At 39.1% G+C, this 17,327-nt stretch overlaps 1 protein-coding gene and 1 long non-coding RNA gene across 3 annotated transcripts in view; one reads left to right on the top strand and one right to left on the bottom strand.

Annotated features, from left to right (window-relative positions):
• LOC309492753 overlaps positions 1-17,327 on the bottom strand; it is a 149,548-nt gene that overhangs the window by 78,870 nt on the left and 53,351 nt on the right. The window lies entirely within an intron of this gene.
• creb3l1 (cAMP responsive element binding protein 3-like 1) overlaps positions 1-17,327 on the top strand; it is a gene marked incomplete at its 3' end in the record, with an annotated part of 32,261 nt that overhangs the window by 5,267 nt on the left and 9,667 nt on the right. For both annotated transcript variants that reach the window (XM_082156987.1, XM_082156988.1), the window contains exons 2-5: positions 8,034-8,238; positions 12,386-12,561; positions 15,819-15,903; positions 17,023-17,222. In XM_082156987.1, the coding sequence (XP_082013113.1) occupies positions 8,034-8,238; positions 12,386-12,561; positions 15,819-15,903; positions 17,023-17,222 (666 nt within the window). The remainder of the gene's footprint in view (positions 1-8,033; positions 8,239-12,385; positions 12,562-15,818; positions 15,904-17,022; positions 17,223-17,327) is intronic.

Here is a 17,327-nt window from a genome sequence, read left to right as displayed (position 1 = left end):
ACTGCGATGTGACTGAAATAATGAATTATAGATGGACACCTACTAGCAAGAGTCTGGTGGTGAAGGATGTGGGTTTGGAGGAGGAGCAGGTGAGGAGCATCTGGATGGGAGGCTTGGAGGAAAGGCAATGAATTCCTTCAGAATTTCCTCTCAGATGTACTGGATGCTTCTGATGGAACACGCCCCAAATAAGAAAAAAGAGATAGAGATAAATAAAGAGAAAGAAAGTAAGAGGTTGCATAATCTTCAGAATGACTATAGGCCAAAGATAAAGATGATACAGCTCTAACTGTTTCTCTCAACGGCTGCAAGCTACAATTAAGATGACTGTAAAGAACGAAGGAATTATGACACTCTCTGGGTGTGATACAGCCACAGAAGTTCAACTCTATGATCTTGGAGTTTGATTCATCATAGCAGCCACATGATTTATCCCACATCTCCCAGACTGCCCCCGAAATTAAGTTTTTCCAATCTGTGTGTATCTAGAGAACTAATCCATCACCTGATATAAATTCATTCACTCTATATCTGTAATTCTCACATATAGTTTTCACACACATCCCTTATCTGTAATGCACAGGAAAATGTATTAGACGATCAGTCCCAACTGACGTACTTTCGTCATTATGTATTGCTAAGTAAAGGTTAAGTATGGCTGCTTTTGTCATACCTTTGGCTTGGGTTTTAAATCGACTTACATGATGGACACAAATAGAGAGGATAGAGGTCATTGAGGTGTGTTCTTACGTGAGCACACATTCACACACGCACAAAATACTAAATCAGCAGTTAGTGCATTGAGCCTTAAAGGTGTGTTAACCCTGGTCCTGTCAAACCAGATCGGATTTTTTTTTTTTTTTTTTTTTAATTGCTAGATGCTTTGAATAGTTGTGTAGCATTTATAAAGTATGTTATAGACAAGCAGTTGTTCACAGATAATAGTGGCCGCTGACTGTTCTCACTCCTGGAACTGCCCTGTTATTGCAAAAGCCTAAAGATATCATCTAGATATATTTCATTTCAATATTTTTTTTTTGTGCAGTATTTCAGTTAAATTATGCAACATTAAGTTTACTTCTGAATTAACAAGGTAAAGTTTCTCTTAAATGTTTCATTGTATCTCTCAGAATAAATCGTATTAAGTACAATTTAAATTTAGCATGGGGTCTTTGGCCTGAAAAAGTCTGAAGACCCACATTCTAGACATATTTTAGTGCTTATTGACATAACTGCCTGTGGTTGAAGAACAGTCAGATGTCATTTTAAAATGTCATTTTAAAATGATTCACATGTCGAACTGCTTTGAAGTGCTAAACTACCCCAGATTAATTCTTCTTCATTCCGCAGCTGATGTTTTATTTCACTGACATGCCAGAACTCCTCCTGCTCTCCAGGCACTCTCTCTGTCTTTAACTATCTCTGTCTTTCTCCTGAGGGTCTGCAGAACTGTGGATGTTATAGAGGTGTCCACCAACTGCTCTGTTCAGTGAACCCTTCAGATCTATTAGATTTAACCTCCAAAGAGTGTTCTGTCTCAGATGAATTATAGAAGCAAACTGCGAGCTGTGATGATGGACAGAACATTCCAATATCTCTTCTCCTTCATTGAGAAAATGACCAGCAGTGGTAGGAAGCAAGTCAAGTTAATGTCTTATTTATATCCAGCACACTCATCTATAGCTTTGGTCAAATCCTATCAGAGTGTTATTGCGACTCAGATGTTGGCCTGAATTACTGCCAAAAGCTTGATCAAACAGGAAAGTCTGAGCTGGAACACATTACGTTACAGAGGTGCAGAGCCTTGGGGTAAGACGAGAAAGAATTTCCAGAACTGCGCTCTTGGTTTGTGCCCAGTGTGTCTTTTGACTTCTAACCTTTTCGTAAGAGCATGTATAACTTGTTCTTCACATCAGGAAAGACATATTCTTAGCCACATTCTAAGCCAGTGAACCCTGCAGAGTCATATGTGTATTGTGTACCCTCTCTTAGCTCCGTCTCACCCCTCAGGCTCTGAATAAACATGTCAGGTGGGTGTCAGTGTTTGCAGGAACATGTCGTCAGCTTACCTTGAGGTCCCTAACTCAGAATTCCACCATTGTCTCCCCAGGCTCCCTCTCTACTGAGGATCAAAGACACAGCTGATTATGTTAATTACATAGTGACTTTAAATTCCAGGGACAGTTTTGAAAATGGAGTATAACAAAGATGCTAATGAGAGTTAATGTATTTTATTATAACTGCAATGGATAATGTATTTAATTCCTATCACAATTCCCACAAAACACGTTTCTGCTTCAGAGTAAAAAAAAAAAATCGAATTGTCTTTTTACTCTTCCTCGTTTCGTCTTTATATTTCTCAGCTGCACTTTATTTCTCTGCAACTTTCTATTTCACATTGTGACTCTCATTATTGTGTCTATATTTCACAATGTGACTTACATTTCTTGTAGTTGTCTTAATATCTCACACTTGTTACTTTATTTCTCATTATTGTGATTTTATATTTCAGAATGTGATTCTGTCTCACTAATTATACTATATATCTCATAATTGCAACTTTATCTTTTACAATTGTGACTTTGTTTCTCATTATTGTGGTCTCACAAATTTGACTATTTCTTGTAGTTGTGACTTTATATCTTCCAAATGTGACTTTCTAATTATTCTGACTATATTTTACAATGTGATTCACAAATTTGACTATTTCTTGTAGCTATGACTTAATTTCTCACAATTGTGACACTTTCTTATTATTGTGATTTTTATATTATTATTGAGAATTTATACCTGCAAAGTTATTTTTCATATATCTCACAAATGCAAATTTATTTTCCCATAAACTTATTTACACATATTACAACATATTTCACAATTTTGACTTTTTGTTCCTCATTATTGTGATTTCATCACTCACAGTGTGACTTTCTCAGTAATTGTGACTTTGTTTTACAATGTTACAATGTCTCACAAATTTGACTTGTAGTTTCTTGTAGTTACTCTCAATAGTCATCTTAATAATATATTAAAAGAGAATATATTTAGAAAGAAACAAAGCCTCTCCTTTTCCTCACTGTGGTCAGACAGGGACAGACTAGACTAACACAGCTCTTTGGTCTGTATACAGGATATTCCTCTGCCCAGGGCTGTTTTGCCTCAGGCTCATTTGAGAGAGGCAATTTAGACTGGCAAAATTACAGAGTGCAGGGAGCCCTTTGAAGGGGGGATGGGGAACACATCTGGAGACCCACTCCCCTCCCGAAGTGCAACAGTAGCAGAAAGAGGGTGGTTATGGGGATTCCTTGCTCCTTAGGATATCCCGTTAGTTCACTTGTGTCCTCATTTCCTTTGCTACCCTCTTCTCTGAAAGTTACAGTTGGCCTCACTGTTGCAGTTTCTTTTTCACTGCAGTCATGAAAATCCAGTTCTAATTTTTCAACATTTTTCTCATACTCAACCTCTCTGCCATCCGCCGTTTCACCTCTAGAAGAGCTCGTCTGGTTTGTTGCCCTCAGTGGCTCCTGTCTGGAGGTGGGGCTGAAGCCCAACTGCCTCTTGTGGTCATGGTTCTCTTGCTCTGTGGCTGACAGCAAAACGTTAAAAAAAATCTGGAACTGGAATTAAGAAACCAGAGGAAAGCGAGAGGGGGAAGGGACTAAAGAGAACGTTTTTGTATTTGGAAAGTTAGAATGGGAGGAAGAAGAAAGTGAGAGAATGACTAAGAAAGAGAGAGAGAGAGAGAGAGAGAGAGGGGGGAGTGAAGGAGCAGGAGGAGAGCAAGGACTACAATAAAACCTCACGCGCAGACTTCACTCTACTGAACTTTCTTTATCAGTACTGCATTCAGAAAGAGTTGTACACATAAAAACCGGCTTCCTTTGAAAACCTTTTGGTGAGAAACCCGTGTGACCTGATCTCTAGAGAGGTGGGTCGGACGGTGGTGTCTGTGTCTGGTGGCAAGCTTACAGAAGTCTCAGACTGCAGCTGTGAACTTGACGCTATGCCTGTAATCTAAATCAGCCCTCACCTGTGAACACCTGCTGAGGCCTGGCTCCCTCGATCGCCCTCGATCTCCCCCCTCTCTCACGCGTGCATGCTGAGCGGATCATAATGAGCGTTAGTTCATGACTATCCACCCTGACCCATCTCTGATCTCTCACAGCTGCCAGCTGGAATCTGAATTTTAGAATATGAACTGGCTTTAAATAACAGATGTGCTGATTTGGAGACAATATGACTGTAAAAATGCATCTTAACCCCACATTCACACATCAGTGTCCTTAAATTTAGGTCAAACACGTCAGATCCACTGCAGATGAGTTAAAATAGTTCATGCATGCCTCTTGGAATAGAAAGCTCTAAATATTTAGAAATGTAAATAAATAAAACTGATCAGATCATGCTGTGGCTGAAGCTCTGATATTCATGCTTCACATGAGGGAACCATATTTTTAATTGCATCACACAGTGTAAACACTAACCATCTGCAAACTCCATCTTCAGTTCAAGAACTTCTTGCCCTCTCCCCCTTGCTCTTTTTTTGCCACTCTGAGAGTGAATCTCCCCGTTGTGACTCATTGTTCTCAGAAATAACTTCTGCTCAGCGAGAGGCACATATTCCCAAAAACATTGTGGGTTTGGCTGTATTCCAAATTCCACTGCTGCTGAATGATTTTTATCAGCATATTTATTTTTCCAAAGACTAATGTGTTATTTTCATCCGCACCGAGCTGCTCCATGCGCACCCTGCACTCCAGCTCCAAAATGACAAGCTCCCCTCTCCTCATTTGCATACTGAGATCCGATTGGCTGGAGTGCAGCTGGAGGTCTGGAATAAGGGAATGGAATGCGATGAGTCGAGCAGGCGTGCAGTTTACCAGCCCGCTTAGACCCGGACATGACCCAATCGTTACTTCAAGAAAATGGATCAGATGGAAAAATAGGGCATTGCTCAGTCTGCACACACATTTCTTGCAGTGCTGCAGCTGTGGTTCCTTTTCCACCCCGATTGGAGGAGAGCCGAAGTGACAAACCAGAAATATTTTAAATGACAGTATTTGCTATAATAGTGAATTGAATAAGACATGTATTGAAGAAAAAAAGGGGGCCAATAGGTTTATTTTTTAAGAAGTCTGATGCTACTGTTGCTATTGATATTATATCAATGATGTTTGATCAAAAACAAAACGATATATAAAAACAATGTGAAGTAGTATAATTTAAAATAAACTGTTTTCTATTTAAATATACAATTTTTTTTCAGGATTCTCAAATGAAAAATATCCTGATCGCATGTACTTTCTGTCTTCTTTGATATGTGAGAGTGAGAGCTTAGGAAGAAATGAGTATGCGTGTATGCTCCTCTTGTTTCAATGCCTTTTGAAGCTCTGCTGTTGGAGGCCTTCTTTATATAAAATGCAGAAATACTACTTTCTCTTCCTTGTTGTGCCCATTACAGCATAGATAAAAAATCATTCTGTGTTTTGAGAAATCATACAGAACATTTAGCGAAAAAAAGAAAACTTATTCGACCACTAGGGTACATATGTGAAGGGTCTGTTAGGTCTGTTGTTGTATAGGACAATCTGATCCAATAAAGCTGCTTGTATACCCACCTGACCACTGATATATTTGGGCATTATACCAATGCCACTTTAAATAGCAAACTTTTTTTATTCCTCAAAGTAGCATGTTCCCTCAGTCTGCATTTTAATGTCATTATCGTAATGTCATCATTCTACTTTTAAAGTTGAGAGGTGACCTGAAAGTGTTGAGATATGACTTATTGTCATTTCTTCCAAAATCTGCAAAAAGAGACACATTCTTCCAAGTTCTTCTGGAATTCTTGAGGAGCTTTCCAGATGTGGAATTTCAGGACTCTTGCATCAGCACCCCAGCATTGCATCATTACCGTTGGCCCCTATAATGCCAACTGAACACCAGACACCACAAGAAACTCTTAACTGACACTTGTCATAACAGGAAGGTGCTCTACAGAGAGATACAGCCGATTAGAAAAGTATTCTGACTGTCTGCTCCGATAACAGACAGGACCACACAGACAGAAAAGTTGCACACGTGAATGCAGGTTTCTACCAAAGCTCCTTCATATTATGTTTGCATTTTGCATTAGTAGATTAATTAGTAGATTAATTGACAAAATTGTTTAGGCACTATTAAGCAACATAAAACATAGGCTACAGTATATGCAGCCTGCATGCATATGCAGCTCACAGTTGTGAAATAGCACCTTCAGTTCGGATTAATAAAGTCTGCAAACATATCCGCCCCACACATCCAGGAGCAGGGGCATTTGACGAACATCAAAGTTTTAGGGTGGGACTGTTTATACTGTCATTCTCAACTGTAGTTATTAGCTCAGCACTGACGGCTGGAGAGCTGCGTCAATTCGTGAACTCTATCATCAGGGTGTTCCCAGGATGTCATTCATCAAACAATACGATAACTGACATTGCAGGGTTTGTTTCCTCTGCTTATGCATCCATATGGTGACGAACAAGTTTTACCAGAATACTGCAAACTACACTCTTACAAATAAAGCTTTTTTGCAGCGATGCCATAGTAGACGAACCATTTTTGGTTCCCCAAGCAAAAATTATTATTACAAAGAACCTTTGTCCTCTTTAAAGAACCTTTTGTAGAATGGTCGTTAAAGGTTCTACGTGGAACCATCGATGCCAATAAAGAACCTTTATTTTTATAAATGTACAATACTCCATTCTCTCTTATTCTCAATTCAGGTTTGTTTTTTTGGAGGCTCTGTTTGGTAGACTCGGGACAACCAGAGTAAACATTCATAACAGCAGAACTTTCCCAGTCCTCTCTTCACAAAGTCTGGCCGTGGTTAGGGGTTTGTGTGGGAACTCACACAGGTGCTGGGAGTGTGGATGTTTGCATGTGTTGCGTATGTGTGATCTGTGGATAGTGTCTGGTTTATATGCTCACTACCCTACAGGTGTGCCATTCACACACCTGTCCCCGTTCACCAGGATGTAAACACGATCAGGTCCTCTCACACCTTTGTCACACCCTCGCTCGGCAAACACACGTTCGCATACCCTCAGTGCGGAGACGCACTCACACGTTCTTCCATTGGTAATGTGACGACAGCTTTTTTTGGTCTACCTTTCAGACACACGCATTAAACTGAATGATAGAAGGGATTTATCAGTGTTGCTCTGAATTTCAATAGTGACTATATAAATGATCATTTTAAAAGAGGCTATATATCAAATTAGCCTCTCAAGATGTTATTTGAGTTGATATTTGCTTATCATGATCAGGGAGTGGGATGAATTCAGCCAAATTATTATTTGTTCTTCCATCACTATTAGAACATACAGTATTCAAAAGTTTGAGGCCGGTAAGATAAAAAAAAAAAAATGTTTTTTAATCATCAGATCATTTTTTAAAGCGCTTTGGGTGTACAGTATGAAAGCGCTATATAAATGCCTCATTCATTCATTCATTTTTGAAAGAAGTCTCTTTTGCTGCACCAAGGCTGCATTTATTTGATAAAAAATAAAGTAAAAACAGTAATATTGTTAAATATTATTATAACACACAATAATTGTTTTCTATTGTAATATATTTAAAAATGTAGTTTATTTCTGTGATGTCAAAGCTGAATTTTCAGCATCATTACTCCAGTCTTCAGTGTCACATGATCCTTCAGAAATCATTCTAATATGTTGATTTGGGGCTCAAGAAACATTTCTTATTGTTGTGCTGCTTAATATTTTTGTGGAATAGAAAAAATGGATAGAAAGCTCAGAAGAACAGCGTTTATTTAAAATATAAATCTTTATTAACATTATACATATTTTTACTTTCAATTATGATCAGTTTATTGCACCCTTGCTTAATAAAAAACAGTGGTCACTAGTCTTCCTGAGGCCACATATAAGTACCCAATCTAAAATTAACTAAATGTATTATAACAAAAAGTAAGATTCAACCATCTAAGTTTCACATAAAATGTATCTTTCTTTTTTGTGGTCTCTCCCCTTCAGCACTTCTCCGAGCAGATGGAGGACTTCTCCAATGACCTTTTCAGCAGTTTCTTTGATGATCATCTGTTGGCGGAGAGGAACCCATTGCTTGATATGGATCTGGATCCTCCAAACCCAGACATCCAGGCAGAACACAGCTACTCTCTCAGCGGGGACTCTGCCCCTCAGAGCCCCTCCATGCCCATCAAATCAGATGATGATGCAGGTTAGCAAACAGCTTAGCATTCCCCATTCTTTCTTCTTCTTTCTAGTCATTATTCACGCAGAAAATCAGCTCTCCATGCTAGATTATCAGGAGAAGATTTTGCAGTCTTGATAAATGACATAGTTCAAAAGATCATATATCAGCAGATTTGTTTTGTCTTTTCTCTGCACCTCTCCTCCTTATCTCCTGGAGCACCCGTGCAGCACAGGGTTCCTTGACAAAGCGCTAGCCAAGAGCTCAGTCTACCATTGGAAGCTGGGAATTCCAGGAAGACTGCCAACACTCACACTCGCTCACTCTTTCTGTCAGTTCGTCCGTCTGTCTCTCTCTCTTTCGCTCTCTCTCTCTTACTCACACACACACGCCATGATCAGGCCAAGGAACTGTAGACATCCATAAAATAAAAAAGGATCTGGTTTCCAGCTTCAGATGGAGAATTTGGTGGGGGTGGCTCAGAGAGTTGCATCATCCTGAACTTAGGTTGACTATGTGAGTAGAGTGTGTGCTCAGACTGCGGCTTCTTTCCAGTCAGGCTTTAAATCAACAGAGCTTTAAAGAAGCATAAAGGTGCTGCAGGATTTCTCAGTCCATTTAGCCAGACTTTACTGCTCTGAGCATCCAAAATGAATTTGGTATTTTTTTAACATATTCATGCTATTGTTTCTTTCTCTCTGCCTTCTAGAACTGACAGAAAAATATGCAAACATGTTCCTTTAAGATTACAGCGGCAGTTATACTTTAGGGGTACAACGCAGAATGTAAAAAAACATACATATTAGCAGGATGCGACTTGTTAAAAAAGCAGAGAGAGGGATATTTGAACAAGATTGTCATTGACAATGTAGAAATACAGAGTGTTTCTATAAAAAGAACAGTAAAAATGCAACAAATAATTGTTTAAACTGAATTAACTCAATTTTAACATTTAACTTGACAATAAATTTAATTATACAATTTACAGGCATGAGGAATTAAGGTAAGCTGTCAAAAATGTGGAACTTATTTCAGCCATACAGACAAATTTATATGATCCTTTTTCCAGGATAAATCGTAGTGAGATGTAATTAGACCAGTAATATTAATCCAGTATTAAGTACATTTTGGAGGTAAATAAGTAACAAAGATGTCCCTTGAGGGTACCGTCCCAGTGACAAGCTGTTGTACTTGTTCCCCTATGTGTAAATTTTTTGCATGTAGGGAGTTTAGATGACCACAATGAGTTCAGGTGTTTCAGTAGTATCATGTGATATCCCCTCTGACCCATAAACCTGCCCCTATAAAGACTGTGTGCAGCTTTAGAGGGCAGTTAAAGTAAGCACTGACTGGTTCACTACTTTGTCTCCTGTTGCTCTGCAGTAACTTTAAACCCGCTAATGAGCATCGCTCTTCCGTCTCCGCCGGCCTGGAGTCGCCCCACTATGATACCTGCTGTCCTGAAAGACATCAAAGCCTTACAGTGCCCTATGGGCAGGACCTAGTAGCGTCTGTAGAGTATAAGGAGGGACTTTGGAGATTTGCATGTAAAAAATAACATGTATAAACAACTTTTGTTCATGGCAATTCTTTGTTTGAGTATACATGACACAATAGCCCCTTTCACACATACTTGTCTTTACTGGTAAATTACCGCAAGAGATCATGTGTGAATAGGACCTTTTCAAAAATACCGGTAAATTGGTTTCGGCAATTTACCAGTAAGGGAAGTTGTAACATTAAATTACCGGTAATGTGTTCTGTGTAAATGCAGAATGAAGATTACCGGTACTATGATCACGTACAACGTCAGACTCAGAACGTGCTGACGTAAGAAGTCTGCTTTGGGCCAATCATAAAGTTCTTATGGAGATGACGTGATTACTCAGTGCTGTTTACAGTCAGCTTTTTAATAGTTTTTCTATTTAAATATGCGCTAGATGATCATCTTTGACCATTGCGCCAGGTCTCGCAGCTTTTCAACGTGTCGCGCTCGAGACCCACCCCTCTTTTCTATTCATCAGCGCTGCGGCTCTGCAGTTAGATACATTTATGCGCGTCTTGTGTTTTTAAGAGCAAAAACGCATTCTGTTTGAACATCCCCTTATGCCTTTCACTCCGACGTCAAAAATGTTTGTCAAATTGAACAGATAGTGAAACTAAAGCACTTCTCCTCATGCGGGCGGATGAAGACAATGGCACAGCGTATTATTTTAGCTGAAATATTTGTGTAAATACTTTGTGCCTTTTTCCCCATGCTGGTGAGCCTTTTAACCCGTGTGTGCGTAAAAGGCCCACCTTGCCACCTCATACATTTATAACAATTTTAAACCAACAAGCCACTTTTATGCCACTTTTTAAACTTTTTACTTTTATTTATTTTCACACAAAATCTGTTGCCCCATCAATGTTCAATAAAAGACATATTTTTTTCTGCAATCATACACTATGAGAGTAGTGAAAAACATGTTTTTCTTAGGGTGTGCCTTTAACCCCGTTGTACCCTATATGCTGAACAAACTGAGCTGCTGTCGCTGGGATCTAGATCTGATAGTATGACTTTGCTGACTTTGACTGGCATGATTGAGTTTACATGACATTTGAATATATGAATTACTGCTTTACTCCGTCTGCAAAAAAAAAACGTTTAATGTGTATGCTAAACTTACCTGAAGTGAAAGTCCGTATACTGACTTTAGTTTTTGGATCTGAATATTTAAAATGTTTATATTGTGTTTTGGATGTTGAACCTTATGGTGTAGTAAGTTAACTAGTTCAACCAGCATAAGGATGATACCAGATAAGGATGAGAGGTTCCCTGTAGATGCAAGAGATGGAGATGACCCCTCTGAAAGATTTTTGAGAAAGTGTACATTTGGTCTAATCATGTTAATCCCTTATTCACAATAGAGACTCTGTGAGTGTGTTTACTTTAGTGTACCGTGGTGAAGAACAGACTCTTATGGTCTAATCTGCCATACTGAACTGATGGTTTGGGCGCTTTTACAGAGGTTCCCCACAGACAGAGAGCTATGAAGTATAAAATTCAGCTCTCTCCACCAAACAGCAGAACTCCTAAAGAGCTTTGCTCTCCTGTCGTAATCAGACTCCTGCTGATGTCCTTCCCTAACAGAGGACTAACATGAAAAACCTGCCATCCTTCTTTTACAAGGCCGCATAATGTTTTACCGATTCTGCAGTGGAGCCTGCACACAAATGCTACCGAGGGCGATGTGATAACGAGGGCTCCCTCTATTTGCAGTGCTTTCCTCCCCTTTGAAGCGTCCAGACATGTAGAGCTGTTCTCTAGCCACCCTACATGCCCCCAATCTCTCACCTGCCCCCTCCCACCCCATAAGCTTTTGTGTTAACAGTATAAAGAGAAGATAATACTCATTTGCCTGTAAGGCCCTGTTTTAATTTTTTTTTTTTTAAGCACACAGATTCATTCAATTGCTAAATAATGTCTTGTACACTGTGATACATTAAATTATTATTAAATTTTTTTGGGCTGTCCGTGGATAAAATTTTTGTTATTCTGAAAAATTAAAGCAAACAAAAACCCTCCAAATGAAGAAAATTCAAAGACAATGTGGATAATCTAAAGCACAGAATACAGAAAAAAAAAAATTTATATATATATATATATATATATATATATATATATATATTATATATATAAATATATATATATATATATTTTTTTTATTATTTTTTTTTTTTTTTGCCGTATCATTGTACATAAGTTTATTATCAGTGGCTCACAGTCTACAGGATTTTGCAATTAATTTTTTCCTTACTTAGGGACCGCTGTTCTTGCATTACTTCGGTGCTTTTTTATGGATGTCTTTAGCTGTTGTGTAATTTCTCTTGCCATTAGTGCCACATTTTTAAGACCACTCCAACTGTCAAGTTAAAACAGTGCTTTGAGAAACCAGTATTCTGTTTAATTCTGTTGCACTTTTTTTTTCTTTTTTTTTTTTTTTTTTTACTTCAGAAGCATCTTGTGTGATCTTTGTGTCTTCTGGGGGACTTTAGTTAAGTATTGTCATTACGTATGTCAACCCCCAGATCATTTCTATCATTTCAACAAAAATGTAAAGAAGCCTTTAGTTTTTAACAGACCTCATTCATCTGTTTTCTGTTTGTTTGAGTATGTTATTTCTCTCCTCAGACTCAGAAGGGATGTGGTCGTTCAGTCAGGATCTCACAGCCATTCTAGTGAAGCAGGAGCCCAGCCTGATGTCAGAGAACTGCCCTGATACAGCGCCCCCTCTGGCCAACTCCAGCACCTGCTCACACCCCCTCACTCTTGCCCCTCCGCCACAGAGGAACCACACTGGGGAAAAGGTAAGAGAGAAGGTCATTACAGCTCCCTGTTTCACACTGTAAAACACTGATTCTTCATGGTCGTCATACCATGGCTGTACCCAGCATTGAGGTCACCAAGGTCCTTTTTTTCTGAGGTGTATAATAATAGTCATTAAATAATTGCCTAATAATAACTGTACTTTGGTGCTGCAAATATATTGTACACCGCCAAAATAACCAACTCTCTCTAATGAGCTGATCAGTTCTTGGCAATGTCAAAATCACTAAGATGGCCAATCAAATCAAAGAAGGCAGGCATTACCGTTACTTTTTACAGAATCACAAGCGTGATTTCCAGCACAACGCTTCATTTTTAATGGTCAAAGAGTGATATGTTAATATAAGAAAGTACCTAAAGATTTAATGTTTGACAGCTGTGTTACGATTGAATTGTTAAAAGACAGACAGTAATATACGGGGATGCAAACAACTCAACCAGAGCCGTTTTCAGCATATTATGCATAAGAATAAATGTGTGCATACTGTGAAAGATTTGGTTAAACTTGGTTACATTTTCTTGTTAGACTTTCAGTAAATTAATTCATTGTCCTCAGACCTACATGAAACCATAGAACATGGTAAAATGTGTGGCTTTGACAAGTGTTTTTATAGGTTATGGTTAGGACAGTCAATACAAAATATTTCCAAATTGATAAAAACAATATATTCTGGGTTTTTTTAAGCTATTATTCATCTCCTACTTCATTTCTTAAAAATTTTTCTTTTTGACAAGAAACCCGTAAGTGTCTGTATATTGATCCAATATTGATGTCCAGGCTTGGTCTGCTCAAAATTTAAAGCGATAATTCACCTAAAAAAGACAATTCTTTTATCATTCTGTTATCAGTTACCTGTTAAAATGTTGTCATTTCAAAGCCAAATGCTTACATTTTTCATGGCCATGGGTTTTAATGCCATTGTTATCCAATTTTTGCCCTACAGACATCTTAAAATGCACATGTGTAAATCAGGGGAGCAAGCTCAGTTTTTGTACCTCAATATTTCGAAAACCCTGTGTACGGCTATGCTTAAAAAAGGACATTAGGTCGAAAGCTTGTGTTTTTAGTTAGGTTATTGTTACTTTTGAGTGGATATCGAACTGAGCTGATGATGGTGAACCTTGCACACACTGTGCACCAGAGGGACCATTGTGTTAGTATTACAATGAAAACCACACGCACACACATATGCATCATGTGCTCTTTTGCTCAGCTGGCAGTTTTCTCCACATCTCTGCCCAGTGAGCATGTTCGCAGTACGAGTGTGTGTGTGAGGAGTTGATCTCACTGAAGCATAGGAATCTGCTCCAGCAGCATCAGTGTTGAGTTGAGAGTAGATTAGTTCTTTGTGGCTGCTGAGGTCTCTTGGATCTGGCAACGGACTCTCTATGAGCATCAGAGCCACGGAACTGCTCTCTTCTCCCTGACTTGACACTAACTCAGGCCAGACTTTCCGCTGGTTCCCATAAACTCTGCCCTCTCCGGGGAGCTGGTTTGCAGCAGTTGTGTGCTGCGTGAAGATACCTGTCAACAAAATAAGCAAACACACAGAATGAAGGCTTGAACAGTCTTTGCTCGCCATTAGCAACAAAGTGCTGTCAAGAAAAACTTGGCTAGATTAAATAATATTCTGGATGGATGGGGTTATATAAGCACATGTCCTTTATTTAAGAAGGGCAGCACATGGTGTAAAGCTGTTCTGACTTCCCATTGAGTTCAGCTGCACTGTCAGTACTGGAGAGCGTCCTCATGGAGACAGTGAGAGCGTGTGCCACAGGAAGAGCAGCTCTCACCAGATAAACAAAAAACATATATAACATGGCATTAAGAGACAGCGCACCATAATAACTATAATTCATGAACATAATCCTCAGGCACTGCATTGGAACCTTTTTGAGGCCACCTTGGAATGTTGAAGTAATCCAAGTTCTTGGTCCAACTAAAACAGAATATGACCTGATTTTGCTGTAGTTTAATTTTAATAAAGCTTGACTTGAAGAGGAGGAAGGTACATTTTATTAGCTATTTGAAATATGTTTGCATAGGCGCTTATGAGTGAGTCATTGAATCATTGACTGCACTGATTCATTTAAGAACACTGATACATTAAGCAACAAAACACCACTGCTGTGTTGCTCGGTGAGGAAACGATTATTTTTGCTTTGGCTTTGTCTGTATCTATTTTTGTTGGCAGAGCAGATAAGTAAATGCCGATATTCTGTCTAAAATGTACGTTTCTGAAAGTCAGCTCATTTATTGAACTGTTCTGGCAATATCACATTTGCACTGTTTGTCTGAATATTAATTGCATATCATAAGCACTCGTGCTCGTGGGATTCTGTGTTGGTAATGTGCAGTGTCTGAATACACATAAGGATACATTCATAAAATAGAAATCCCAGATAGGACAGTAAAGTGTCATGGCTTCCAGCATTACAAGTTGTAATATGGACTGACAACTTTCTTGCCAATAGCTGAACTTTTGCTGATTTTTTTAGCCGATTTTATTACATTTTACAGTAGATATATTCAAATATTTTTGTACAAAGGCCTTTACCAGTTCAAGTTGTTGGGAATACCACCCACTGATCCAGAAAGTAATGAGAGGGGGGCGTGAAGAGAAGCGAAGGGTACAGCAGCCCCTCTGATCTGAGGCTCATGTCACCTCTCTTTGTGCATGATCGTTGGTCGTTGGCCAGACTGTGTGTGGTTTGCAGGCGGGTAGCCTTTGCTCTGTGAGTGTAAACAGTTTGAGTCTGCCTTCAGCTGTGTTTACTGTCTCAGACATCCATGGAGCACATTTAGTCCAGTACCTTAACAGTTCAGTACCATCAAATATCATCAAATACTACAGACCCCTGCAGCCTGATATCATCAAAGACTCTCAGATAAAGTTGAATGATGTCTTTGTACCACATATTGCTGTAGACAGGATGTTTATTTCAGAAATACATAAGTGTATAAGCATATGTTGTGTGGTTTGATGTAGTCAGTGTGAATTCCATTTTACTTCTTGAATGTGATGTATTTCTGGATGAAACAGGATACTTAAATTTATCAGCAGCAAAAGAAAGTAATTTTAGAGGAGAGTAACTACTAAGGTTGATAAAATTAGTATTAAAGACAAAACATGCACAGATGAATTGTTTGAGACTAGGAATGTGCATTAAATAATGCATTACATTTAGATTCCATGTTTACATTAATGATTGTTTTTCTGTTTTCTTGTGCTGTTAGGGTTCCAAAGGCCTGAGCTCAAACTCAATTCCTGCCATCAAAGCAGAGCCCAGAGAGGTGAACCAGTTCCTCAGTGTGCCTTCAGGTGGGTGTGGATGTCTTTATGATGAAGTTGTTTGAACAAGGGAGGCTTGCTGATTTAGCTAGTTAAGAAGCCTATTAGGGACACTAGCATACAAGCAACCTAAGCTGGGGACTGTACTCAAATAAAAGGCTAAAAAGAATGCACAGTAGACCTTTACTTTAGGTACACAACAACAAGCTAATGTACTCAAACATATAGCACTTAGTTGGCACATATGGTATGGCCAGTGCAGTTCTTCCACTAACCAAATTAGCCCTCTTTTATTCTGCTCCCTCACTCTAAGGTCAGTTCATGGTTATAAATACTCTAATGGTGTGTTTCTTTTCCAGAGGAAATGAGGCTTAGTGTGAGTGTTTCTTTATTTAACTTTTGCATGTGTTTGACAATCTCTCAGATCTCAGATTTAGCCCTTTCTGAATGGCCCATTGATGAAAACAGGGTCTGATGTAACCTCTGACGGTTGCATTTTAGACCCTGGTATTGTTTGAATACTGTGGTAAAATGTAATTATTTATTTACAATTTTTTTGTTTTTAGGTTGGTGCATGTCTGTAGTTTTATTGAGAGTTTTATTGTATGTGTGTGTGTTTCAAGCATTTGCTCATGGTATAGTTTCATATATTGTCATGCACTATACACTAGCATTCAAAAGTTTGTGGTCGATAAGATTTTGATAAGATCCTTCTGTCCCCTCAGTATACCGTATGCCATTTTAGATGAAAATCTACTAATGGCAAGCAACCTGTAACACCTGCAGGCATTGTGTGCGCGCTGTCTATCTGGCAGCATGGTGTTCTTTTATTCTGCTCCTCCAAAAACAACAGTATTAAAGCAGTGCTGTGTATATGCTGGGACATCGCCAGACAAAAACTCATGATGACTCCAACATCCTCCACACTTAGAATCATTGTGCATGCATGTGCCGTGTGCAAAATGCTGAAAGGATTAGACTTTATTGGCTTTTCTTGATGACAGGTGAATGGACTGAATTTCAGTTTCACACTTTGGCCTGTCGTTGCTCAAAGATTCACTGCCCATTTTAACTGACGGGTTGCATGTATGTTTAGCATGAGTCACGGGTGTTTCAGGTGCTTCAAGATTATCTCTGTGTCCCAAACAGATGAACATCTGCGTTTGCCACCCACTCCTCCCAGCAGCCATGGCAGCGATAGCGATGGATCCCAGAGCCCACATTCACTGCCACCATTAAGCCCTGGCCACCTGCAGAGCCCACATTCACTGCCTCCCTCCAGCCCTGCCCGGCTACAGGCCCGAACCTCCACAGCCATCTCTTCGTCCCCTCTCCTCACCGCCCCGCATGTGAGTCACACGTAACACAGCATGTGCCACAGCACATTCATTATATACAATTCAAATTTTTATACACATACATTTTAAGCACATATATACAGAGTGAAAACGATG

Source organism: Leuciscus leuciscus (genome assembly GCF_965113295.1).
Source record: "Leuciscus leuciscus genome assembly, chromosome: 2".
Lineage (NCBI taxonomy): Eukaryota > Metazoa > Chordata > Actinopteri > Cypriniformes > Leuciscidae > Leuciscus > Leuciscus leuciscus.
Note: the sequence above shows the minus strand (reverse complement) of the source record. Positions and strands in the feature narration are given on the sequence as shown.